The sequence below is a fragment of the Salminus brasiliensis genome, chromosome 20 (assembly GCF_030463535.1).
Source record: "Salminus brasiliensis chromosome 20, fSalBra1.hap2, whole genome shotgun sequence".
Lineage (NCBI taxonomy): Eukaryota > Metazoa > Chordata > Actinopteri > Characiformes > Bryconidae > Salminus > Salminus brasiliensis.
In genome coordinates, this window is record NC_132897.1 from 6,188,916 (window position 1) to 6,216,071 (window position 27,156).

The following is a 27,156-nucleotide window of genomic DNA, read 5'->3' on the forward strand; positions in this document are numbered from 1 at the left end:
ATTCAGCAACAAGTTAGCATTAGTGAGGTCAGGATGTTGACCTGAGGTAACAACGCACTTCATCCCAAACTCCCCATGTGTCAGTAATAGGTGCAACTTAAAGTAGCCAGTGTGTACATTGGAAGGGATGTCCACAAACGTTTGTAGTGCGTTGGGTAAAGTGCAGTTCCAAGATCCATGTTTGAGCACTGTATGTTAAAATAGTGTCCTCCTGATGATCCTGCACTGTCTTTCTACTGCTGATTTGTTGTTGCCTGTGGCAGGAAATCCAGGAAAGCTGTCAAGAACTTGTCAAGTAGATGAAATTTCTAGAAATGCACTCGAGGCCTCAAACAGAATCCTCATTTTCTTTGAAGAGTTGCGCAACTGTCTGCAATTTGACTGTCATTTCTTTGGGGCCAATTTGCAAACATAACATATATTTTAAAAGCTTGGTTTCTTATTTCTTTATATTGTCCATCTTCCACTACTGGTATTATTAAAGAGCCAGTATCAAGCAACACATGATTCTACAGTCTTTTTATTAATTACAGAGTTTAACATAATAAACTGCAAAAACCTTCCGTTAATAATTACCAAGTTTAATATTATATGTAAAGATCTAATGATATTAGGTGTCCAAAACTACGTATGAAGACCCTCTGAAGTCGACCCTCTCGTGACCTGGGCTGCTTCATTGTTTCCTCTAGCAGAAAACCCATTAAAGCTGTGAAGAACTTATCAAGTAGCTGAAATCCCTAGAAACTCAATCAAGGCCTCCTTCAAACAGAATCAACAGGATCTTTGAAGAGTTGCACAAGTGCTCACCAATCGACTGCCTCCTGACTGTTTACGTCTCTACCCACTGTCCTCTCGGCCATCTAGCCTTTGTTTGAGTGGAGTGTCCTCTGAATTCCTTCCTCATCAGTGCTTGATTGTCACAATCAGATCAACAGCAGTGCTTCAGCTCTTGGGAACCTTTTGTACTAAACAGTTTCAGGTTTCCTGCTCTTATGATCACACTTGATACATCTGACACAATCGTGAAGCACTTTTAACACTGACCATAATAATAGAGCCGAAAACAAACAAAAAAAAGTGTTTTCTATTCTTTTCTTTGATGAATAATTTTTCCAATAGTCTAATAATAATGTTATCTCCTTCTTTTTCAGATCCCTAAAGCTGGCGAAAACTTCATAAAGCTGTGTAAGAAAGGCTACTATGATGGGACCATATTTCACCGCTCTATTCGAAACTTCATGGTAAGAGGCACACAGAAATAGGGGTACGAATGCATTTTTTAGTTAAGCTTATTTAACTGTCTATTTTTTTTGTGTTAGGAATATAATATTAATAGATTGCACATAGATTAATTGATTATAATAAGCGTAGTATGAAATGATATTTATATTTATTTATTTACCTACCGAAAAACATTCATTTCTTTAAAATAAATGAATAAATAATTTATATTTTGTTTGTTTATGTTGTACTGGTTCTTCCACTCACATCTGTGCATTCATTGTATTATTAAAGGGCACATATCAGAGATTTAAATTTATTTATTTATTTATTTATTTTCCCCCTGACTTAATATTTAAAAACTTACCTTTCTATTCGCAGACTAGACACTCCCCTAATATATAAACTACCTAATTTAAAACTGCTTTTTTTTATTTTTATTTATTTTTTTTTATACTTTTCACAAAAAGCAACATACACACATGGACAAAATTGTTGGTACCCCTTGGTTAATAAAGGAAAAACCCACGATGGTCACAGAAATAACTTGAATTGTTTCTTTTTTAATCATTTCTGTCCAGGCCTGTTTCATGAGTTTTCACAGTTTTTTTAAATAATTCTGTTGAAGCATGGTTGAAAAGCAATGTCTGACTTTCATTGGTTAATTTTCATAGTTTTTTTATTTTTTATTTATTATTACATTTGTCAGATTCAAGTTATTTCTGTGACCATTGTGGGTTTTTCTTTCATTATCTGAGGGGTAACAACAGTTTTGTCCACGTGTGTATTTACATATGCCCAACCTCTTCAACCCACAACTGAATAGCTCCGCCCATTCATATTAAATTTAATCTTTTAAAACTCCAAGGCTTTTTACACACTAAGGTGCATTATTCAGTAACTACAGGGACTGTAGAAACAGGTGGTGCAGAACAGAGATGATTTACATATTGCAGTTTTAAAGGGGCAACAGAAGCAGCCTATTGAATTATAAAGGTTAAAGAGAGGATGGAAATGCTGAAGTAAAACATACTATAACAAAAAGTAAATGGTAGTTCTCGATCATTCTGGACCGTTAAATATTTCTGAATTATACCAAAATAATTCACTTGAATTTGAGATGTTATGATGCACTGAATCAGTTTCCCGAGGCATCATAATCCTATCCGTTCAGAGATTTACCACCCTGTTAATAATCAAATGAAATCTCCACTGTTAATGGAAGTAGGGCTGTGAGTTACGTTCAGATACGTCCTTCAGAACCTCACAGTGCCCTCTGCTTCTTGATACTTGGCAGACACTTTTATGTGTTCAGTAATTTCCCAAAGAATCATAACTGGATTGATTTGTTGTGAGGTCCGAGATTTACAGCCCAGGTCTAAAGCGTTATAGCTTCTGCCTCTGAAGTTCACGCAGCACGTGGTGGCTCTTTGGTCCACATGGGTGCTCTACAAAAACATGTTTTTCTAGACATCCACTTCAGATTCCTTTAACATGTCCGTGTCACGGGACATTGTTTTCCGAAGCAGTGTGTGTGTGTTACAGTAACCTCGTGCAGATGTCTGTACGTGTTGGTGAAAGGGAACAGTTGGCCTGCTCCACATGTTTGCATTTTGAGGAACTTAATCTTTCAGCCTGAGCCTGCTTGCATTATTGATGTTCCTGTGTTTCTTGCCAAGTCTGCGACAGCTGGGTGCACAAACATGCAGGTTCTGTCCACTTAGAATGTTGTGATTTATACAGACCCGAATGTATCATAGGCTGAGAATACAGTCGTATGACTTATTGTATATGTTGATTCTCTTTCCTAGATTCAAGGAGGAGATCCCACAGGCACTGGTACAGGTGAGCGAACCCCCGTTTCCTTTCCGCTTCACGTTTGCGGAATAGTTTGTATACTCAAATGACAGTCATTCAGTCCCAGACTGATTGTTCTCTGTGGGGAAAGTGTGTTTAACGTTGGTGGCGCTATTTCAAGTGACTTTTATGAAGATGTAGTGCCTCTGGATGGAGTACCGCGCCAGTGCTTCAGCGCTGAGCCGACGTGGGTCTAGAGGTAATTATACAGGTCATTTTGCTCGTTGCTTTGACGGAGGTCGGTTGCAAAGTGAGTCACGGCTCTAAATAAATCTTTTGTCAATTGCGACGGGAACACTTCTCACCGTCAAATCATTATGAGTTTAGCAACTGCTAACAGCTTATTGAAGTACGCTGTAAAATGAAATGACTAATGGGCGACTAGTAATCAGGCATAAACCTTTTTCCTCCTGTAAAGTTTTAGCTGTACTACTGTGGTAGTACACACACACACACTAGTGAACTAGGGGCAGTGAGTACACACACACACACACACACACACACACACCCCCAGAGCGGTGGGCAGCCAACTCCAGTGCCCGGGGAGCAGAGAGGGTAAAGGGCCTTGCTCAAGGGCCCAACAGTGGCAGCTTGCCGAGCCCGGGAATCGAACTCACAACCCCGTTATTAAAAGCCCGGCGCTCTAACCGCTGAGCCACCACTGCCCGGCGGTTATGGTTCATGAGCTTAATCACAGAGATGACGCAGTATAAAGAGACGCTTGTGAAGCTGAAGAACTGATGAGCGAAGACCTTCGCTTTAGTCCAGCACTCTATATATAGAGTTAGCATCATTAAAAATGCACTAGCCTGGACCAGAAAGCCAGCAAATAGAAAACTAGGTTTGGATGCAGAGGTTCAGGTGTTCAGTTTTTCTTAAATGTTGAAAACGTTGACTAAAATGGAAATACGAGGTCCCAACAGCAAGCAGTTTAATTCCACTATGGTGTCTTTTTATATTAACCAGAAGATTGACGACTGTAATACACTGCTTCCTGAATTCCCTCTTCAAACACACAGTCTCCTTTGCTGTTGAAAGTGATGATAAGCTCCATTTAGCATTTGCTGTTTTCCCCTTTTATTGCTTTTATGAATGGAATCATGCTCAGTATAATTTGGCTTTTTAATTACAAATTACAAAAAGACTAGTGACATGGAGATCACCTGAGTGCAGTGAATGTGTCTCGATTGGTTTTAGTTTAAAGAAGACACCAGTCTGGAAGGTCCAGTCACTGATTAATCAGCGTTCCTGGCTACAAATGAAGACAAACAAACCCTCCACACAGCTCTGAGAAAAGGTTAATGAAGAGTATAAGTCAGGTGATGGATGCAGAAAAATCTCAGTCATTGAACACCCCCCGGAGTTCACTTAAATCCATCATGAAGAAATGGGAGGAATTTGGCACATGTGTAAATTTGCTTAGAGCAGGCCGGTGTCCTCACAAGCTATTAGACCATGCAGGAATGAGACTGGTAAGGGAGGTCACCAAGACACCTGACTAATCTGAAGGAGTTAAAAGCTTCACCAGCTGAGATGGGAGAGACTCTGCACATGACAACTGATGCTGGTGTTGTAGTTGTTTTAGTTTATTTTGTATACTTTGTAAATTATCTTATTAAGAAAAGCCAAAGTATCAAAGTATTTTTACGCACTGTATCTCCAAGTCTTCCATGTATTATTCAGCCTAGTGCAGAATACGGGCATCATTATTCCGTTTGGATTATCCTTGTTTGTAACTGTGTGTAATTTCTACGTTCATCTGCTGCCTGTGTGACGGCTTCAGTTTTAAGTGTGTCTATAAGCAGAGCAGTATGAGTGTGGAAGATGCCGTAAACTCAGGAAGAGATCTGTTCAGTGTTGTGTGATAATACGAAGGATATGATAAAATCAGAAATGGCTCTCTAAGCTTTCCATTTTATTCCTAAAGAGATTTTACCTGGAAACAGCTGTTTTTAAAACTGTTTCTACATCTACTTCCACTAGTTTCTTGTGTTTTTCTGTGTAAAGATGGTACTGAAAAGACTAGATTTGCTGTTAGATTTTCTCGTTCTTTCCAGTTGTTAGGTTTTTTAAGTAAAATAATAAGTAAGTAGTGAGATTACTTTGTCCAGAAAGTAGTAATTACAGGAAATACCGGAATTACAAAAGGAAATACTGATCGTTTTTAAGGTAATTAGCCCAACATTGGTCAGTATGGATGAAAACTGTGCCAGATTCACTGTGCAAGTGCTGTTAATGATTAATCACACCACACTATCGCATAAAAAAATCCCCCAAGAGCCTGATTTCATAGTAAAAGCCAAAAATGAATTTGATCTTTTCTATAATGACTCAAACTTTTGGTCACACAGGCAAGTGAAATAAACTAGATTGAAGTGAAAACAGATTCTGCCATAACTGATGATCTGTCAAATTTCTCATATACGTCCATATCTAAGCAACTTGCTGTGAACATAACATTATATACAGGCTTTATGGTTTGGAGGAGGATTTGGAGCTTTCACTGCGTTGAACACTAGGCTGGAAATTAAACTGGAAAGGGTGGAAATTAAGAATTTCCTTTCAGAAAAGATTATAATTTAATGTGCTCTGTTAAGTGGACCAGCTGAGGCCTGAAGTCACCTCCATATGAATCTCATGCATATTTGTGGAGCTGGGCAATATGACAATATTTTATCGTATCGTGATACATTTTGTTAACGCCTTTGTGGAACGTTTTGGCTTAAACACTAAAGGTACATATTTTCTTCAAGTCAACCTGAAACCATAGTCACATTGTTTTCCATAGTCACAAGTGTTTTTCATGACTTTTGGTGTTACATCACCATGCACCAGTCGGAGAGGCAAAATCATATTAACTAGTAATGTAATGTTTCACCACCCCACACTCTATTAAGGGAAAATGCTCAGCTAGATCAGAGACCCTCACTCAGCCAATGTGTCCCTGAATGGATCGTTGTTTACTTTAATAGCATTCAGCTGATGCTCTTATCCAGAGTGACAGGATGTTGAATTATCAGCACCTCACTTCACCCCCAACTCATTCATACACTCAAAGTATTGGATAGAGAAAACAGTTAGTTCCTCTGCTCCACAGCACAATGCTGGGGGCTTTATATCCTTCTAGCCCACGCCTGGCTTTAGGTATGGAACCAATAAGTTCATGTTGATCTGCTCCAGAGAGGTTTGCTCTATTGGCATTGCTTCTCTACAGGGACTAGACAAGGTGTGTGTGTGTGTGTGTGTGTGTGTGTGTGTGTGTGTGTGTGTGTGTGTGTGTGCGCATTTACACATCAGTGTCAGCAGTCTGTGTAACTTTAATATGGCTGAATGCATTCATTAGAAAGAGTATCCACAAACATTTTGACACATAGTGGCATGTAACACTGCAAATACTTCAGAGTATTGTTGTACCTTTCTTAAAAGAAGGAAGTGTGTGTGAGATTTTTCAAGTCGTCATTGTAAATACTGCAGAACTGACGTACTGACTGAGGTACTACTAATATTGTATAACTTTATTGTTATTCTAACAATAAAAACTGTTAAATTATTATCAAAATCTGCATTTTATGCCATGGAAGACCCCATGATTGACGTAAACCTGGGTCCTTCAACATGTACACAGAGCATTAGCAAATGGCCTGTTTATAAAATCTGACTTAATTGTTTCCTGCCTTAAAAAGTAACCGTGAGATTTAACATATACAACGTTGAGATCCCTAAAACTGAAAGACAAAGTGAATATCCATGTACGGGTACGCAAAAACGACTCCTCTTCTCATTCCCTCCTTCACACACATGCAGACCCTTCTGGGTACCTCTCTGGCAGGTTTGGCAGTTGAAGGCAGAGAGGTGACCTTGGCCTGATGGGAGTGTGTTCAGTGAGGGCAGCTTTTCTTTCTGCTTCAGTAGACCTGAACCTACCTAATGGACTGATGTGTGGATTCGTCTGACACTGTGTGTGTGTGTGTGTGTGTGTGTGTGTGTGTGTGTGTGTGTGTGTGTGTGTGTGTGTGTGTGTGTGTGTGTGTGGTTTGGGGTGGCGGGGTGGGGTTGTTTGGATGTTGCAGTGCATGTAACCATGTTGCACTTCACTGTGCTGTATTGTAGTGTTGTGCATTACATGTGATGGAGTGTGATTGGCACTGTAGCCTATCAGAACTGTTTGCTGCAGCGACGTTTCCAGCCAGGGGTTCGGTCGGGAGGAGGGACTTCAGGCCTTTTTAAAACGGGTCATTGGCTGCTCCACCCTATCCTCTGTACTGAACTACTACAGCTGTCAAAAATCTGGTCTAAAGGCGGCTAATAAATGTCTGAATCCTTTCACAGTATACGAAAAACTCTTTTTGCATTGTAGGAGTAAAGCATAAAAGCATGGCCTGTCATTCTGTCATCCAGGTTTCATTTACACAAGCCTAATTTCCAGATTTACTGGATGCCGGTATAGAAGCAATGCAGATTTCCCTTTTTTTATGCATGTGGCTTTTAAAGGTGCTCTAGAATGTGGCCTAGTTGGAAATATGAGGGTGATGATGGCTAATTCCAAAACCCTTGTTACATTTACATCCTAAGTAGTTACATAAACCCCGCCTACTAGAAAGCTCCAGAAAAAGCTGGCCAAACCGTAAAACATGACTGTGACTTTGGTAGAATATGGTGGTGTTGATGCTGGAGAGCAGCTCATCACCTCCACACTCTGCTAGTTATGGAAATAAAGTTTGCTACGTGAACCAGGCCTCGTGACTCGTGATCTGCACAAGACTAAAAGCTAATGATAGTCTTTTTTTTTTTTTTTTTTTTTTTTTTACCATGGCTTCTCCTAATTGTGTGCTTGAAAGCAAAGTAGCTTACCACATTGGGCCACACTGGAGCTACACACATAAGACTGGAGAAAAGCAAAACTCAGAAAATCAAGCTAAGCAAAGCTAAAAGCTATCCCAGGTACTATCTCTTCAGCTTGCTAACAGCGGATCACGCTGAGAGGACTCAAGGAGAGGACAGCAACACTATTCAGGAAGACTCGCAAATAATTTGTTTGTTACGGTGTTAAAACTAGGCTATGACGTCCAGGTTTTGTGTTAGTGAGACTAAATAACAAAGATACCCCGCATTAATTTTGTCCGGACTTTGTGCTACAGTACCTTTGAGGCATTGGACCAGACGGGATATCTTTTCACTCCTCACTCAGATCATCTCAGAGTCTTTGGTGGTCTTGACCCTGTCCTCAGTTTACTGGTTGTCCTTCCTTGGAGCATGTTTGGGATGTACTGACCACTGCAAGACCTGCCTGATTCAAGAACACCCCACAATACCTGCCTTGATATGGTTTGGAGATGTTCTGACTCTGTTGTTTGGCGTAGATTCTTACGCTTGCCAATTTTATCTGCTTCCAACACCTCAACTTCTTCAAGAACTGACTTTTCACTTTCTACCTAAGATGTAGAGCCCACCCCTGAACAACTGTAATTGGAACCAGATACTCGATGCTAATTTATTCATTTTGCATTTTGTGATGTTAATGTTATGGCTGATGTTGGTGTAGATACTGTATTAGGCTTGATATTATTGAAAAGAAAATGTTGGTGTCTCCTATCCCTACCAACAGGACTTCCTATCACTGCGCCTAATTGGTCTGAGACCTCCCCCTAATTGCAGTTTGTCCACATGTAGCGTTGTTGCCTGCAGCACTGCACTGATTTCAGGTGCATGTACAACAGCATCTTCAGTGCTCGTTTTTTCAGCTGCTGGATGAGGAGCCTTCTGTGTGGTACAGTGTTTCTATCACTGTGTAAAAGCAGCTCCATGCTGCCTGCGCTGTTACTAAATGTGCTGATACTTTTTGAGCGAGTGATTCATGCAGAGTCGCTATGGTAACGCTTATTATTGATCTGTTTCATCAGGGTAACAATTAAAGGCCACTGACGTGTGAAGAATACATTCATATTCATCAGTTTGCTCACAAGCAGAATATGACTGAATTGAATTTTCAGCTTTGGTAGATTTCCATATTTGCATATCGAAATAAACATACTTCTATATTAATATGTAGTACACCTCTAAAATGACATCTGGAAAGGCCAGGTCAACTGCACGCATTCTGAAATTACCGAATTTATTAAATCACCACAAGAAACACACAGAGACATTGGCCATTTTATCAGAAACACCCATTTTACGCTCTGTAAATGGCTTAATATTACTGTTGCTGCTCAGCTGTGTGGCAGTGGTGGCTCAGCAGTTAAAGCACTGTGAGTTCGATACCCGTACTCTGCAAGCTGACACTTTTGGGCCCTTGAACAAGGCCCGTAACCCTCCCTGAGCTCTCTAGCCCACATTTCTGCCCACAGAAATAATCAAAACACCGCATGAAACACCTAGAGTCATTGGCCATTTTATCAGAAACACCTGTTTTACCTTCTGTAAATGGCTTAATATTACTGTTGCTGCACAATCACCAGCGTACCAGCACTACAGACACTACCACCACCATGTTATTGTCACTTCTGAGCTGAGATTGAGTTGATATCTGGTCAGTGGTGGTCAAATGGTGGTGAGGGAAGTGCAGCGACAGCTGGACTAATTATCCTAAGCAAACTTATTGACCCAGCACTACTCTTCCACTCACTCTTGCACTCTCCCACACACTGACGCACACTCTAGTATAGCACCTCTCACTCTTGGGTCAAAACTGCTCTGAACTTTGAAGCCTCTAAACACAGCTGTGTGATTGCAGACTACTGAATATGGCTTTGTAGTTTCAGCAGTACAGAACATTCACTTTTATTGTGGAGCATGATGTGCTGTGAATGGCCCTGTACAACCCTCTCTTAAGAGGTGTAGCAATTTTGGTATGCATCAAAGAGTGGAATATGAAAGTGTGTCAGAATTGAAAATTGCATGACCAGTACACCCTTCAGGCTCTTCAGAGCGTCCCTTCTTTGTCAGCCTTTTGTAGTTCTGACCGTCAGCAGGGGTTACCACACTCTTAAATCTTCTGGGATCATATGTTGATCTATTGAGTTTTTGATATAATAATAATTCAGTGAAGCGTTCAGCACACTTTTCAATAGAAAACACCCCTCAAAAATCACCAAAATACACTCCTCACAGCTCCCTGAGAACGGCCTAAACGAATCATGATGAACAGTTATGACTGACAGCACAGCATGATTTAGGGCGTATTGGTGTGTCTTTGCTATCGTAAAGACAGGAAAAAAGTACCCAATGTACTTTCGTAGTCTCGGAATTAATCATGGGTGTGTTTTGGGCGTAACGTACGATAAACCAATCAGTGTGTCACTCGCCATTCCCTTTAAGGTGTGGTTGACTTTGGCGGATTGCTATTTCAGTAGCGCTACCTGGAAATGTCCAACGCTACTTAGCAGAAGACACTGACCTGCTCGTTCACGGTCATTTACGGGAACAGCAGGAATATATGGTTGATGTAAAAGTTTGCATAGTTGCCAACTGACACACGCTATGGGTTTGTGCACTGCTGCGTCTCCATAACAAGCGTGGGTGTACGAGCGTTGGGCTGCACACGCCTGTGTTGACAATTCACTGCTAAGATGGCAACAAACGTCTGACTGTTGACGTCTGCCTAGGTTGTTTTCAGCGAGTTCTTAAGTTTTCTGCTACCAAGATAGAAGCAATACGCTAGAAATTGACCTGAACACACCTCATTCCGAGACCACCACGCCCAAACATCTCAAGCACTGTTGCTTTTTAAGCAGGTGTGAAAATAGACTGTTGGCGGGGTGTAAGATGGCAATGAGCATTGCGATGCGGATTCTGCAGGGTGTAAGATGGGGGTGGCCATAATCCTGATCCTGGTTACATAAAGTGACGAGGTGGATTGTAACCTTCCAATATGTGACTTTAGCTACTTGAAGGTTCATCCATTGCTGACACAGGTGTGCACATAACTTTGGAGATTACTGGAGATATCCAGTAATCTCCATAGAAAAGCATTGTCAATAGAATACGCCTAAAGGCACCATGCACCATGAGTAAGCTGTGAAGCAGTGTAGCTGTGTTCTCAGGAGTGATGGAGCTACTTCCACTACCATTGAGATGGGCTAGATTTTATGATCCTGAACTGATGATCCAACATCAGCGTCTGGTCTCCCTACTGCTTTTGTGCCAGAATGCAAGCGCATCCTCTCAGCAGTCTTTCTGCATCTAGTGTGTAAAGCCTTCCCAGAAGATTAGAGGTGTCTACAGATGTTTGGACACACTGTAGGAGATCTTTGAAGGCATCTAGAAACATTTCGTTTGTTTTAACATGAGCTGATTTGGAACGGATGTCATGAACAACCCAACAAATCACATTATCACGCCCTCATGTGCATTTGTCTAATGCTTTATCCAATCGGCGGTGTAGAAACTGTCCTGTAGCTTGTCGTCTTGGCTAGTTTGATTTGCAGTGACTGGGGATTTCATCCACTTCCTAGAATGTTTTTTCCCCCCACCCTTTTTTTTTTTTTTAATCAAGTCAGTGGCATGGGGGGTAGGAAATGTCAACTAGGCCATAAATTATGCAGAAATGTCACCCAGGGAATGTTTACGAGGGTGCGCGGCTTTTAAAACGCAGATTGGTGAGCAGTAAACGCAGTGTGGCGCCTGCAGCTGCTGAGCCGGCCAGTAAAAGCCTGGTCCAGGGTCAGATTTCTTCATCAGCTCGTTATTGGATTCATTAGGACATGAAGAACTAATGGACGTGTTCATAGATACAGCACTTACATGACTTTCAGCATTGGCGACTGCTTGGTCTCTCTGGACTGGAACTTCTGATGAAATTAGTTCAACAAAAATGTGGATTGGTTTAGGGATTACAGCATCATGTGTGTAGACTTACGAGCTTCACACGCCAAGAGTGAGCCCTCCTGCAGAGCTTTTAATTGGTCTGGATGTTGAGTTAATTGGTTCAGCAGCTTCGGGGGTCTTGTTTGTGGGGTATTGTTTATTATAACAGAAAATGTCTTGTGGTGACTGTGTGCTGTCCCTGTTTAGAGAGCAGGGCTGTCAGAGCAGCACTGTGCAGCAATACTACCTTAAAATAGCAGCTTCAGAATCATGTGGATGCTCAGTTGACTGTAATGGGGAGAATGGCGTCTCTATCATTGGCACTCTGGGCCGGCATGCTGCTACTGAGACCTCCCTCCGCCTCGGTCCGCATTCTTCCTTAGTCCAGTTTTACTCCTCCGCCTCTGCCCACATTCTTCCTCGGTACAGTTTTACTCCTCCGCCTCGGCCCGCATTCTTCCTCAGTCCAGTTTTACTCCTCCGCCTTGGCCCGCATTCTTCCTCTGTACAGTATTACTCCTCCGCCTCGGTCCGCATTTTTCCTCGGTACAGTATTACTCCTCCGCCTCGGCCCACATTCTTCCTCGGTACAGTTTTACTCCTCTGCCTCGGCCCGCATTCTTCCTCGGTCCAGTTTTACTCCTCCGCCTTGGCCCGCATTCTTCCTCTGTACAGTATTACTCCTCCGCCTCGGTCCGCATTTTTCCTCAGTCCAGTTTTACTCCTCTGCCTCGGCCCGCATTCTTCCTCGGTACAGTATTACTCCTCCGCCTCGGCCCGCATTCTTCCTCGGTACAGTATTACTCCTCCGCCTCGGCCCGCATTCTTCCTCGGTACAGTTTTACTCCTCTGCCTCGGCCCGCATTCTTCCTCAGTCCAGTTTTACTCCTCCGCCTTGGCCCGCATTCTTCCTCTGTACAGTATTACTCCTCCGCCTCGGTCCGCATTTTTCCTCAGTCCAGTTTTACTCCTCTGCCTCGGCCCGCATTCTTCCTCGGTACAGTATTACTCCTCCGCCTCGGCCCGCATTCTTCCTCGGTACAGTTTTACTCCTCTGCCTCGGCCCGCATTCTTCCTCGGTCCAGTTTTACTCCTCCGCCTTGGCCCGCATTCTTCCTCGGTCCAGTTTTACTCCTCCGCCTCGGCCCGCGTGCTTCCTCGGCCCAGTTTTACGACTCTGCTTCGGTCCATGTGCTTCCTCAGTCCAGTTTTACTACTCCGCTTCGGTCCGCGTGCTTCCTCAGTCCAGTATTACTCCTCCGCTTCTTTACCTTACGAATGCCACACTGCACGTGCACAGCTGTCCAATTGAGGAAGAGTTCTCATAGCTTGATTTGTATTTACTGCAGTGGTGTAAAAGTGAATTACACTTCACACCAGCAGGGGGAGCCACAGGAGCAAAACAAAAAAAACATACCAATCACAAAGAAGCATGTATAGCCTACACACTTTAAACACAGGCCAGCAGATCAACAACATATGTATATTACTTTATTAATATATATATATTAGCTTTAGGTTTCAGATTTGGGTCATTTCTACTTTCTCAGTGGGCTAACTATGATTAAACGCACTCGTATATAAATATATATTGAATATAACTTTCTGTGGCATATCTCTGCTACGTTTGATCAGTTTAGATATTTAAGAGCAGTAGACAGGAGCTTTAGACAGCTGCTCTGACTGGAAATGAAATAAATGAAGTGTGCTCTGGCTTTTGATCAGTACTGTATGTATATTCATATACAGGGCATATCTGAATAAACTATGTGTCTGGGCTGTTTGTCTGGGCAGTATGTGATCAGTTTTCGAAATTCAGCCGGAGCTGAAATTGGGTGGATGAGACGAATGCATTTTCTTCCCATTAATGCTGGAACTATCTTTTCTCTTTATCTGTCACTGTTTTTTTCCACCCTGCAGTAATCACTTGCCTTCGCCACATTAGGTTTTATGGCATTTGTCACGGCTATCAAACTTAATGTGTCACTGATATTTTATTATAGCAAATTTAATCTTCTCACAGTCATTTTCAGCTTATTGTTATATGAATATTTTGTTGCTACGCAGCAATACGAGACATGCGCAAAAAAAAACTGGTTAGAGAGCCCTGCTGTTAATGTTGTGCTGTGTTACTGTCCATCATCTACCACGGTTTATGACAAGAAAATGATTCCCCTTCAGCGATAACTAGACCCTGTTCTATTTATCATGTTGTCTTCTTTTCATTTCAGCGCTTTTTTTTCCATCCTTCTTTCTTGCCCAACCTCCTCCCTTCTGTCTGTGTACCAGGTGGAGAGTCGTACTGGGGGAAGCCTTTTAAGGACGAGTTTAAGCCCAATCTTTCCCACACTGGCCGTGGAGTGCTAAGCATGGCTAATTCAGGACCAAACACCAACAAATCTCAGTTGTGAGTTTTTAAATCTTTTTTATTTATTTATTCATTTTTATTGTTATTTATGTGTATGTTTTGAAGCATGGACCAAAAGGCAAAAATCCAGCATGTTTTAACGAGTTGAAATGAACAACATGCACCAGAAAAAACAGCCGTGCCAGATTTTTTTATTTGGTGTTTACCAAAACATTTAAGTAGGAACAGGAGGAAAAACGGGGAATAAAATAAGATAATAACTTAAAGGTGCCCTCGAATGTCGAACTGTATTTTGGTACTGACGAACTGCCAACTTCAACCCTCCCTGAAAAGAACATCCAGCAGATTCAAAACAGAGCTGGAAAATGGGCCAATTCCAAAACCCCCAAAACTGCTGCTCAACAGTCACAGTCTTGATTCGCTATATTCACCTACAAAATGTGCATACCGCCCACTAGAGAAAGCCCTAATCAAAGCTGGTGAAACGGTAAAACGTGAGGATGTCTTCAGCAGAATTTGACCTCCAGACAGTGTTAACACGGGTTGCTACTAGAAGCAGGCCTCGTGACCAGCGTCCTCAGAAGGGCAGTGCAAACTCGACACTTGACGAAGTAAAAGCTGGGATGGCAAACGAGGAGCCACGCTAGGCTAAATGCTTACTCTAGCCTTTTACCATCTCTTCTCTCCATCGTCCGCCCCCTCAAAAACAAACTGGACTACCTCAGCTGAACCCAACTGGAGCTAAACACACATCAGAGGGGAAAGCACCGGCCTTTTTTTTGGGGGGGGCAAGGCTAAAAGCTAGCCAGTTGCAATCTCTTTAGCTTTAGCAGCACTATCCAGTATGACTCAGGAATAATAAGTGTATTTGTTAGTTTTGTTTACTTTACAGTGTTAAAAATATGCTGTATTAAAGAAGTGTAGTATACTGTAGGGTTAGCAGGTGCCAAAAACCAGCCAATAAAAGCAGAACTCATCAGGGTTTTTTTTTCTGCAAAAGGAAAATCAGTGTGTTTCATTCTGAGTAACAGGGTGTTAAATAGGCTTGTAACATCATGTTTGAGCATTTTTCTCCCCAACCAATGTCACACCTATTATTTATACATCAAAGAACAATGTAAAATACTTCCTTTTCTTTAATCCTTTTTTTTGAAAATGGCAAAAATGCAACACCTTTTTGAGTTAAAACACACAATGTACCAGAAAATCAGCCCCCCACACACGCACACACACCAAAGAAGGAAAAAAGTGTTTGCAATAATATTGAAAATAAATGCATTAAAAAAATATTGTTTATTTATTTAGTTTAACTTTTTGTAATGACTTAATAGGCTGACCTCCAATCAGCGGCTTGCTTCTGTGCAGTTTACGCAGGACTTGTTGTTGTTCACAGGCTCCCTATAAATGACCATTTGTGTTTCTTCACAAAAGCTTCTAAAAGCAAAAGTCATCATTGACCTTTTTCTCTTTCCTTTCTCCACAGCTTCATAACCTTCCGCTCGTGCACATACCTGGACCGTAAACACACCGTGTTTGGCAGGTGATTTCCTCCTACATTACTTTGCTTAAGGCCCTACGTTACACCACCATTCACATTTCTCCACAGTGTGTTTGTATAAAGTCTAGCTGGCCAGCCTGAGTGTGTGCTGCGCTATGTCTTCACGTCTTTTTGATAATGTATATGTGTGTGTGTGTGTGTGTGTGTGTGTGTGTGTGTGTGTGTGTGTGTGTGTGTGAGAGAGAGTGCTGCTCAGTGTCTGAGTCAGTGGTAAATGTCATGTTTGCTGTCCTCACTGTGTAAAGCTTATCCTAGGGGAAAGTATGTCTACTGTTCAGCCAGAACATTCCAGAACACCAGAAAACACACACGCGCGCACACACACTGCTGCCCTCTTTTAAGCAGTCTTGCCCATTTGGCAATGAGTTGTAATCCTTGGGCTCTAGCTGAGGAATTCAGAGGCTTGTCAGCATAAGTCTGGACCAACAACTACTGCTCAAACACACACAAATACACACTACTACACACACATATGGGCACATGTGCACAAGACATAGTGATAAATATGTCCCATATTGATTTTTACATTTATAAAATACACATGTAATATGATGTCTCATATATATTATATACCGTACTGTGCATTCAGTTAGTTCCCTGTCAAAACAGCCATTAGGGTATTTTTTTTAGGGATTTTTAACATCCTTTAAGGTTAGGTTACTCATTTTTTAGTATAAAAAATATTTAACAGACAATTTCAATGTAATTGTAATTAATTCATCAGGAAAAAGTTCTTAGAAATGATAGTTTAGGGGACCTGTAGATGTCAAGCCAAGATCTGGAAGACCAACACCAAAAATAAATAAACAAATTATGCCATGTGAAAAAGTACTAGTACATGTCATAGCTTGCAAATGCTCATTGTAGCAGCTAGGAGTCTTTCTGTTGTTGTTGTGTAATGTTTATGTGGACTATCTGGCACACCCAGTATGTTTAAGATCTACCCACAGATTTGCAACAGTGTTCAAGTAAAAGGAATCTGCAGAACGTTCCTAACTCCTTCTGGGGACTTTGCTTTGTGGTATGTTTTGGAAAATATACCTCTTGGAGAAGCCAGCCTTATTTTAGCTCCAGTGTCTTGACTTGCTGTATAACATTTGCTTCCAGTATTTGCTGATAGTTAGCCATTTAGATATTTGCTGACATCCACTCTTCCCTCTACCTGTTCAGTGTTTCTTGTGCCACTGGCTGCCATACAGCTTTAAAGCATAACAATTGGCAAGGGCTTCTTTCCAAATTGCTTCAAATGCTGCTCCTTTTTCCCCCAAACATATCTTTGATTATTGTGGCCAAAAAGTTGTTTTGCAGGCTTTAGATGTTGACTTTTGTAATTGGGTCTGATTTCTCTTAAATGTAGATCATGTTTGTGCATTAGAACGCTGCACCACCAGTACTGGGTCAGCTAAACCTCAATTTCCTGTCATTTGAGGGATTTGCTTTGACTTTCTTGTCAGTGTATGGGCAGTTTTATATGAGATTTGTGTTGGTCTGTCAGATCTTGGCTTGATTTCCAAAGTTACTATTAACTGTTGATTTATAATGACTTTAAAATACTTGATTATATTTAGCCATTAATGTTCTGATAAATATTTTTTTAAACTAAAAAAATGCTAAAAACTTATAACTTATGTACTTAATGGATGTTTTGTCTGAAAAGTAAGTAAATGAAGGGCATTCTGACTTTTGCACACTACTCTAGCTACCCTAACCATGTATCGGTATACATACTTTTGTGTTTTAAGTGGAAAAGTACTTTCTTATCCTTTTTCCAAAACCTTCACAACACACCTCCCTTTACACACCCACCAATACACTGTGACGTGTCCGTATTCAAAGAAACTTCAGCAACATAAACACAGTCCAGGCTGACCCTTGCACCTACAAACGCACAGCCTGTTTAAACACTCAGCAAAACACACACACTTGTCTGTGTGTTGAGCATGTTCAGAAGGCCAATAACACGCACACATACGCATACACACCCCTTGACCCTCAGCCTGTGGGATTTCTGCAGACCCAAACCCTTCTTGTAAAGAAAACATCTCGTGGCAACCAGAGGCCCTACAGGAACAGCTGGAAAAGATGTAATATGATGTCTCATATATATTATATACCGTACTGTGCATTCAGTTAGTTCCCTGTCAAAACAGCCATTAGGGTATTTTTTTTTTAGGGATTTTTAACATCCTTTAAGGTTAGGTTACTCATTTTTCAGCATAAAAAATATTTAACAGACAATTTCAATGTAATTGTAATTAATTCATCAGGAAAAAGTTCTTAGAAATGATAGTTTAGGGGACCTGTAGATGTCAAGCCAAGATCTGGAAGACCAACACCAAAAATAAATAAACAAATTATGCCATGTGAAAAAGTACTAGTACATGTCATAGCTTGCAAATGCTCATTGTAGCAGCTAGGAGTCTTTCTGTTGTTGTTGTGTAATGTTTATGACCCAAACCCTTCTTGTAAAGAAAACATCTCGTGGCAACCAGAGGCCCTACAGGAACAGCTGGAAAAGAGGGGGAAATGCTGGGTGTGGTATCGACAGTACAAGCCTGAGAGAGCTGATCACTAGAGGTGATCTGTTTACTTTAGAAATGAAGTCTAGACATGTATGGGTTTTAAAGAGTCCGCCACTGAAATCCAATCCAGTGGCTCCAGTGAATCTGGGGTCAATCTGGGGTCAATCCAGGCATTTAGAATGGATCGATTACCTGCTTTTAAGGTGCCGATCCACTTCCGAGTTTTTGGAGTGCCATCTGGCGCCCTCTAGGTGCTATTAAGAGACACATTCCTCAGCTGTTGCAGAAGAACTTCTCATTTTTGGAGGAGGACCCTAGATTGAGTCCATCTGTGACATTATTTCAGTGAGCAAAACTAAACAGAGCTTTGTTTGAACTGATAGGTGTGGTGGCAGCTTAAAAGTTAGCATCTTAAACAAAAGCTAAAGTTGGCTTCTAATGCTAACTCTCCATTCCACCTTAAATAGTGCCGCAGTTACAGCGTGTACATTCCAACAGCAGAGTGGAACTGCTGCAGTACTTAAGGTGGAACGGAGAGTTCAGTGGAGAGGAAAACTTTAGCTTACATTAAGCTCAAAGTCTCTCTGTAAACGAGACGCAGCAACAGCAGACAGCTCCCAGAGCAGCAGGTAAAGAAAGAGTTAGTTAATCTGTCTGAAGAGGAGGATCTAAACTCTTCACTCTTCCAGAAAATGTTCTCCAAATGGAGATATGTTATCTTCATTTGGAAAGATCTAGCGTTCCTCCCTGGGATTCTCTGGGTTTCCGCCTGATTACAAACCAAACTATGGTGGAAAGGCTCTGTTCTACCAGCGAGAGAGCCATGCTCCTTTCTTTGGGTCTGAACCAGCTCTGAACGTCTCAGTCAGAACCGAGGAGTTGGCTAATGCTAATGCACACACAGTTATCAGACTGCAGAGTTGTAAAGGAACTAGGAGCTGAATGGTCAGGGAGGTCAGTCAGACTGGACTGGAAGATATTAAACACTATAGAGTTTAAAACGCTCGTTTAGAAAGTTGCTCCAAAAGAATTTAGCCTGATTACAGAAACGGTCATAAAAAAAAAAAACCTGAAATAGTGATTTTACTGGTGTCTACTATTGAGCATTAGCACATCTTACCGAAGTTGTGGGGTCGTATAATTTAAAGAAACCCAATGATTGGGTCTGGTCGGTATCAGCCGACCGCCAGCATTAAGACACTTGGCTTAACCTTGATCAGGACATCCATAGTTACCACTAGCTCAAAGTCAGACAGTGTGTCCAACTTTTATGTTCCCTTTTACATTAAATATCCATTTCATGAACTGAGCGAGGGAACTGGTCCAAAATGACTTGGGTCAGGAAATCTTAGGGCCTACATTAAAGCTCTGATCGTTGTTCATTCTTTAATGAAGTCGCTCTTTTAGATATGCAAGGTTTTCTTACAGCAGTGATCTGTTAGGACTTGGAGTTGTGAGGAGGGTATTGAAAGCAGGCAGTATAGACTTCAACTCTAACATGAAAGTCCTGCCTGAGAAACACAGACTGTATGAAGTGAAACTCAGAGTTATCTGTGTTCTCTCTCGTAGAGATCTTAACTCGTTTCTATCACTTTTACCAGACAGTGTTTTTCAGATAAGAGCTTTGCTTGGATGTTATGTCTGTAAATTCACTGCTGGTTCATTTTCAAGCTACTGTGGATGTGTAAATGTTACAGAATTTTTCCCAACTGTCATCATGGGAATATTAAATGTAGTCGTTTATGTAAGGCTACATTCACACAGCAGATCAAGTGGTCCCAAATCCAATTTTCTTACTAAATCTGAATTTTTATTTATTTGTTTATTTATTTTTTTAATTAGTAATGGGACATACAGCATTCCTCCCTGAACAGTTCACGCTCCTAAACTGATGCACTTGTCTGTAGCGGTTTACAATATCTATGTCTTCTAGGTGTGGAAATACAGTTATATCTAATGATGATAGGACTCCTCACCTGGTTCTTGGAGCAATGATCTAGAACAACCACTTTGGGTTTCATAAAGAACCATGTTTGTAATGGAGATGTGTGAATCTTAGACTTTTAAAAGGTTCTTCAACTTTTTAGATTAAGGCACTGCCACTGATTTGAGGATCCCAGGTTTGAATCCTATGTCATGCTGCTCGTCATCGGCAGCCGGAGTAGAGAGAGCACAATGGGTCTTCCTTGTGGCACTTCCTCCCACATTACTCCTAGTGAAGGCATATGTTAGCTGTTGTATCGGAGCTGGGGAGCCACACCTTCCTCCAAGCATGCTGGCTGCCTGGTGATGATGCATGCGTCGGAGGAGATGTGCCAGTCTTCACCCTCGTAGTGTTGGGGCCATTGTTACTTACGTAATATTACAATATTTGTGTACCAAAGTGGTTCTTTGATGGATTCACTCTAAGAAGCCTTTATTTTATGTTATTTATTACACAATATTACACGCTAATCTTTTTTCTTTCTTTTTCCCCTCAGAGTGGTGGGTGGCTTTGAGACCCTCACAGCCATGGAGAATATTGAGAGTGATCCTAAAACAGACAGGCCCAAGGTACTGAGCACTTCTATGTCATTTCTCTCACTTTTAGCACTGTAACGTTGCCCGTCAGAAATTCCATTAATACAAACCGGCACTTCTGCTTTGCTTAATGTGTGCCTGGCAGCCGCTTTTCACTCTCTACTGTTTGCCTTCATATTTCTCCGCCGCTGCCTGAATCCCCACAGGAGCTGAACTGACTCATGCTGTAGAGCTTTTGCCATGAAAGAGGATTTTCTCCTGGGATCCCCCCTCGCCCAAAGTCGCACGCTGCCGGAGCTGAATTCCCTCCCCGCTTTTCTTTTGCTCTGTTTATTTATTTATTTATCCACTCATTCATTGTCTCTTCCCCATTTTCTATTCTCTTCTTTCTCCTCTGTTGCCTCCAAAGCCCTGTGATGAACATTCTGTAGTACTTTTATGTTTCATTCCCCCTCGAAAGTGCTGCTAACACGCACACACTTTTGAGGTTCAGTACCTCAGAGTATAAGAATAACCTGGGAGTTTTGCTGTATGCTGGCTTCTGAGAACCTGTGCTTTCACTGGCTGCTTATTGAAGGCTGCTATATGAAATCAGACTGGCTTTTGTCTTCCGTTCTCAGAAAGAACCGTTTATGGACCACTTTTCTGGAAGACGATACCCAGTATCAGGTGGAAGCTGTAGGAAGGTTTAGATTTAAAGGGCCAGTGTCATGGAAAACCAATTTTGTCCTCACATTGATGTATTATGTAAACACAGAGTCCATGTCTGACAGAAATGTCCCAGTTTGAATCATTTGTTTTTGTGATGTCACAACTTGACATGTACATATATCCTCCTATTCAGCCTACAGCTGTTCAGCTCTGAATGAGAGAAGCCACCTAATGTGCAGATTTAGTATTGTTTTGTTTTTTGTTTTTTTATATCTGGTGTCTATTATGCACAGTGAGCTCTCCAGTGAGAGTATGTTACCCAGCCAGCATGGCCCAGTTCAGTAAGAGGGCTTTTCTCATTTATTTGGGACATTACATTCTTCAAAGACGACAGCTATAATCCTCCTAAAACCCCAGATTGATTTGTGATTTTCTCTCTTTCTCTTTCTCTGTTCCCAGGCTGAGATTAAGCTCCTAAGCACTACGGTGTTTGTGGATCCTTATGAGGAGGCAGATGCACAGGTGTGTTTAAGTATTTGTGTGGGCACGTGAGCACTGAATCCCTGTGTGTGAGAGATGTTATAGAGCTTATCTAGTTTTGCGTTGATATTATCATAATTAAGATATGAAATATCTGAGCTGATATTGATAACAGAAAGGGAACACATTGTCAGCTGTGGGCATTACCTGTGACTCATAACTGATTTCAGTTTTACTGTATTTTATAACATGCTCAAATTATAAGCCATACATTTATTCCATAGTCTATAATACAAACTATTGTGTCACTATTCATCTCTTTCTGCAGTAGGGCTGCAACAACTAATTGACATTTATAAAGAATTGGCCGATCTAAGGTCAGAAGATCGTACAGATACTGGCCAGACGCTTTAAGTAATGTTCACATTTTGAGCATAGCATGATTGGTGGTGTCGGAAGGGCTGGCTTGAGTATTTCTAGAACTGCTGATCTTCTGGGTTTTTCAGCTTAGAGTTAATCAGAATATTGTAATAAAGAAAACGCATCCATAGAGCGACGGTTCTGCAGGTGGGAACACCTTGTTGATGATCGAGGTCAATAAAAAATGGCCAGACTGGTTGGAGCTGAGAGGCTACAGCAACTCAGATAACCACTCAAGACGAGACAAGACAAGACACTGGTATTCACCATTTGTGTTGGACACGGATGAAAATTGGCCTCCACATTCAACCCATCCGTGAAATGGGAACACGCTAGTGAGCAAACGCACACTGTAGACAGTGAGCACATGTTCCTGGAGCGGCGAGCAGCCATCGCTGTGGTGCCCTGGAAGCTGGGAGGGTTGAAGGTCCTTGCTCAAGGGCCCAACGGTGGCAATTTGCCAAGCCCACAACCCTGTCATGAATAGCCCGACAGCTCCAACTGCTGAGCCATCACTGCCAATGATGCACTCTGTACAATTACAGAGAGCAGAAAAGCATCTCAGAATGCAGAACACGTCCAACCTCGAGACTACAGCAGCAGGCCACCACGTTCTGTCAGCCAAGAACAGAAAGCTGAGGCTGCAGAAGATACTGGCCCATCAAAAAAGGACAGTTGAAGAGTGGGAAAAAAAAACTAGTGGACAGTTAAAGACTTCTTGATTTCTGTTCAGGGTCTGAATTTAGCATCAGCGTGTCTGCATTTCATCTTAACTCCTGGTTTTGTGAAGCAGTGAGTATAATCAGCGCTGGCTGAATGGATAAACTGCAAGGCTAAATGATCTGTTCTTAAGGTAGTGCTAGTGTTAATGCCCACAGACGTGCTCTGAACGTTCATTTATATTCTTCCCTTCTCATTTTGGTCTCCCGTCCACAAGAAAACAGACCTTTAGGTCTTTAAAGGTTTTGGATAATACTCTCAACAGTGGGGATAAAAAAAATGTAATATCTTCATGTGTATTGATAGTGTTTTTGTTTACGTGGTTCCAGATGGTTCCCGCATTTGTGATCATTTGTAGTCAAGTCAAGTCAGATTTATTTGTATAGCGCTTTTTACAACTGTTGGCGTCACAAAGCAGCATACATAATACATAATTTACATAATTAGTACTTAATAAACACATGCATGTTGTGATTCTGTAGATTGCAGCTGAGCGGGAGAAGGAGGCTCAGAGGCAGGAGGAAGAGAGAGCTCAGAGCTCGTCCTCTCTCAGCAAAGCCAAACCCGAACAACCCAAAGCCTACAGAGCCGGGGTCGGCAAATATATCAACATGGCGGCTACGTGAGTAGACACATACACACACTCGCATGCGCTCGATATAATGAGGTTCACCTAGACAGACAACAGTAAATGTAGGGAGAAGAGTGAAGGACAGTTCTGCATAGCTGGAAGGCTCTGTGTATTTGCCCTTAGGAAAATGAAATGTGGTGTTCTGTCTTGGCTGTCAGTCAAACAGAAGTAAAAAATGTGTTTCAAAAATAGGCCAAAAGCATTACAGCCATTTAAAGGGCCCATATCAAGTTTTTACTGAATATTGTGACCACCCCTGGTTTGTAATGAACTCTGCCAATTGGATCAGTTCGCGTGGGTCAGAGACAGCAGTGCTGCTGGAATTGTATGTCACTGCTGGACCGAATAGTCCACCAATCAGAAAAATCTAGCCAACGGCGTCATGTATCCACTGATGAAGGACCACAGGACGGCCGACGCAAACTGTGCAGCAACAGATGGAATTAATGAATTCACAGTTTTTGTGAGGTCACAAAACACCACATTTATATCTATATCTATTTGTTTAGCCTATAGCAGTTTAGCCCTGCCCGTTCCCTGTTCACACTGACGAATGAGGCAGAAAACACTGTTTAATTCTACAGGGTTTAGACAGGTTAGAAAATGGTAACAAATGGTAAGAAAAAACAGAATCCACTGGCTGTATGTGGCATGTTTTTACAGTTGTTTTGCATGTGGCTCCGACAAGCAGGTGTTGGAACCGGTCTCGGTTTTGCAGTAAATATATACATATACATGCAAACCTACCATTTGGTAAAGTGGGCTCCATTTCAAGCTTCCTTTGCTTCTTAGGGCATCATACTCCCTCATTATGCTTGTCTAGAAGTGGATGAGGCAGGGCTAGCTGTTGAGTGTGTGATTAGCCTGGTGTATGTGAGTGTGTGTAGGTGGTTGGGTGTTAGGGGGTCATAACATTGCTCAGTGGGGTGCAGGATGTGAGCAAAGCTCACTGTGGAAAGCAGTGGGACATCAGTATAATTATCCTGCACCACCCCACTGATTTCTATTTTTCTCTCTTGAACACACACGCGTACACACACACACACATACACACACACACACATACATGCACACACACACACACACACACACACACACACACACACACACACACACACATACATACTCGCATACGCTCACAAGAATTATTGTGAACCCATCACACACCACTCACTGAATCATTCTCACCGTCATACACACAAGCACCCCTACTGTTTGTGCGTACACTGGTCCGTCTCCCACTCGCAAAAATCTCCATGAGACCGTAGCAGCTTCACACCTCACACCCGAGGCTATCACACATAATAAACTAGCCCAGCCCTTTTATGTGTTTGGCCTCTTCACATGCTCTGCTAGGTTCAGTACTCATTCTCCTCATTCCTGAGTTTGATTTATTACAATCAGAAAAAAACAGTATTTATGAGCTACAAGACAATTAAGCTGCTGGTCAAAAGTTTTAGAACATTTCAAATTTTTTAGTAGTTCACTGGCAGTGTTGCTTTTCTGATTCTGCCAACTTTGGTAATTACTTTTTTTTACTGCCACTCCTGATGCCTGTCAAACCTGCAGCAAGTCTTATCCTTACAGTTGAAACAGAGTCTTGCTCCAGTGGTAAACTGAGCTACAAGGCGTTGAGACACCTTTCACACAGCTGTTGAGTCTCAGAAACTGGTTTTCTGGTGCTGTTGTGGATTGGAGTTTGTCAGACCTCTTCCTGTAGCAGAGCGCTTTAGTTTTTGGAGTTGAAACTGTCGGGAAACTCTGGCCCTCACACTGGGCCCTCACTCTGATTTCTATTAATTTGATAGCAATCTGAACATGTAGTGTGTATTTATATTTAATGTGTTTTAAATATTTTTTTTGTTTTTACTGAAAAGCACAGTCTTACACCATGAGGCTAACCCTCCAACCCTCTAATGCCACCAATTAACACCAATTATTGATAGAATGTGTGACCAAAATTAGCATGATTGGCCATACTATTACCTGCATGCATGATTACCTATCATATGCATGCATGTCTGTTGCTATGAAAAGTATGTGGCCTCAGTTTCTTCTGATTTTGCAGATTCAAATAGATTCGTATTTGATCATCTTCAGAGCGTGCCATCGTGTGCTGCTTTTTAAGACCTACTAGCCTGCTTCACGTTGCCTGACCGGCTCTATTGCAGCGATCATGCCTGGGTTTCATTTCATACAGAAATGAAACCCAGTTGTTGGCAGTTGAATTTGCTTTACTGGTTGGTGGTAGATAAGATCCAACTAATTTTAATCTTGTAGTCTTGTCCTGATAAATGGGATCAAACAGCGGTGGGCCAGATGGCAATATTTATATAATAAATTGTGATCAATTTTGTTATCGTGGTACACAACATGCTTTAATGAGTATATCCTGGATCACAGCAGTGCCTGGATCTCAACTGCACATTTTATTACAAAGACTATTATTAGTCCTATTGAATTGAATGGAGTGCAGCAGAGTACTCAGTATGGGAGAGTGTTTGGATAGCAGTTTTTAAACTGTTATGCTGTTGGTGCATACTGTCTGCATACAAAATATTGCGATAAGTATCATATGTTGTAAAAAATGTCTTTAAATAGCGTAATAGAACATTTTTACCATATCGCCCAGCTCTAGGAGCAAGTACTTTTTCGCAGCACTGTTCGTACTGTAAGTAAGGATACAGTTTGAAAATGTCAGCAGTGTTGAAACCAGCTGTGTGTGCAAGCGCAGCATAATTATAATGTGGGAGACAATTGATTAAAAATTAATCCCCTGTGCTTGTTTATGTTCAGTAAGCGGCCTGCGGCGGACGAGGACTCCAAACCCTCCACTAGCGAAAAAGCAGCTAAGAAACCCAAAGGCAGGACGGGCTTCGGTGACTTCAGCTCCTGGTAGACCATTAGTGAACCGTGTATGTTATGGACCCTCAACCCTTTTCAGAGACTGGACATTCTTACTGTTTTCTGTTGTCTTTCTTTTTCTTAGTTTTTTTTTTCTTTTCTTTTGTTTTGTTGTAGCTGCATCAATTGTGTATAAAAGCCCTGCAGTTGTAGTGCTGTTTGTTTTTGTCTAGTTTTTTGTATGAACAGCAATTGGTTATTAACTTTTTTTTCCCTGCTAGATTAAATCAGTTTTTCTAAACCCTTGCAGATGTTGAATTGTGTTTTTGAATTTGTATTTTTATCTTCATGTTTTAAGGTGCTTAAATAAATGTTTTAAAGTAAAATAAAATAAATTAAAAAAAATGCAACGTGTAGCATTGTGCAAACATGCAGTTTGTACAGTTCTAATTGGTAAGCTCTAAGTAGAGGTGGGCAATATGGTAAAAATGATTATCAAATACATTATTTATTTATTTATTTATTTTACCTAAATGAACTAGCAGCGTCCTTTTAAAAA

General features: G+C 41.4%; 1 protein-coding gene across 1 annotated transcript in view; it reads left to right on the forward strand.

Moving 5' to 3' along the window:
- ppil2 (peptidylprolyl isomerase (cyclophilin)-like 2) overlaps positions 1–26,902 on the forward strand; it is a 64,218-nt gene extending 37,316 nt beyond the window's left edge. Inside the window, exons 13-20 of the mRNA XM_072664368.1 lie at positions 1,152–1,241; positions 3,033–3,066; positions 14,173–14,290; positions 15,735–15,791; positions 20,812–20,884; positions 21,962–22,024; positions 23,605–23,744; positions 26,550–26,902. Of these exons, the coding sequence (XP_072520469.1) occupies positions 1,152–1,241; positions 3,033–3,066; positions 14,173–14,290; positions 15,735–15,791; positions 20,812–20,884; positions 21,962–22,024; positions 23,605–23,744; positions 26,550–26,652 (678 nt within the window). The 3' untranslated portion in view covers positions 26,653–26,902. The remainder of the gene's footprint in view (positions 1–1,151; positions 1,242–3,032; positions 3,067–14,172; positions 14,291–15,734; positions 15,792–20,811; positions 20,885–21,961; positions 22,025–23,604; positions 23,745–26,549) is intronic.
- The last annotated feature ends 254 nt before the right edge of the window (positions 26,903–27,156 follow it).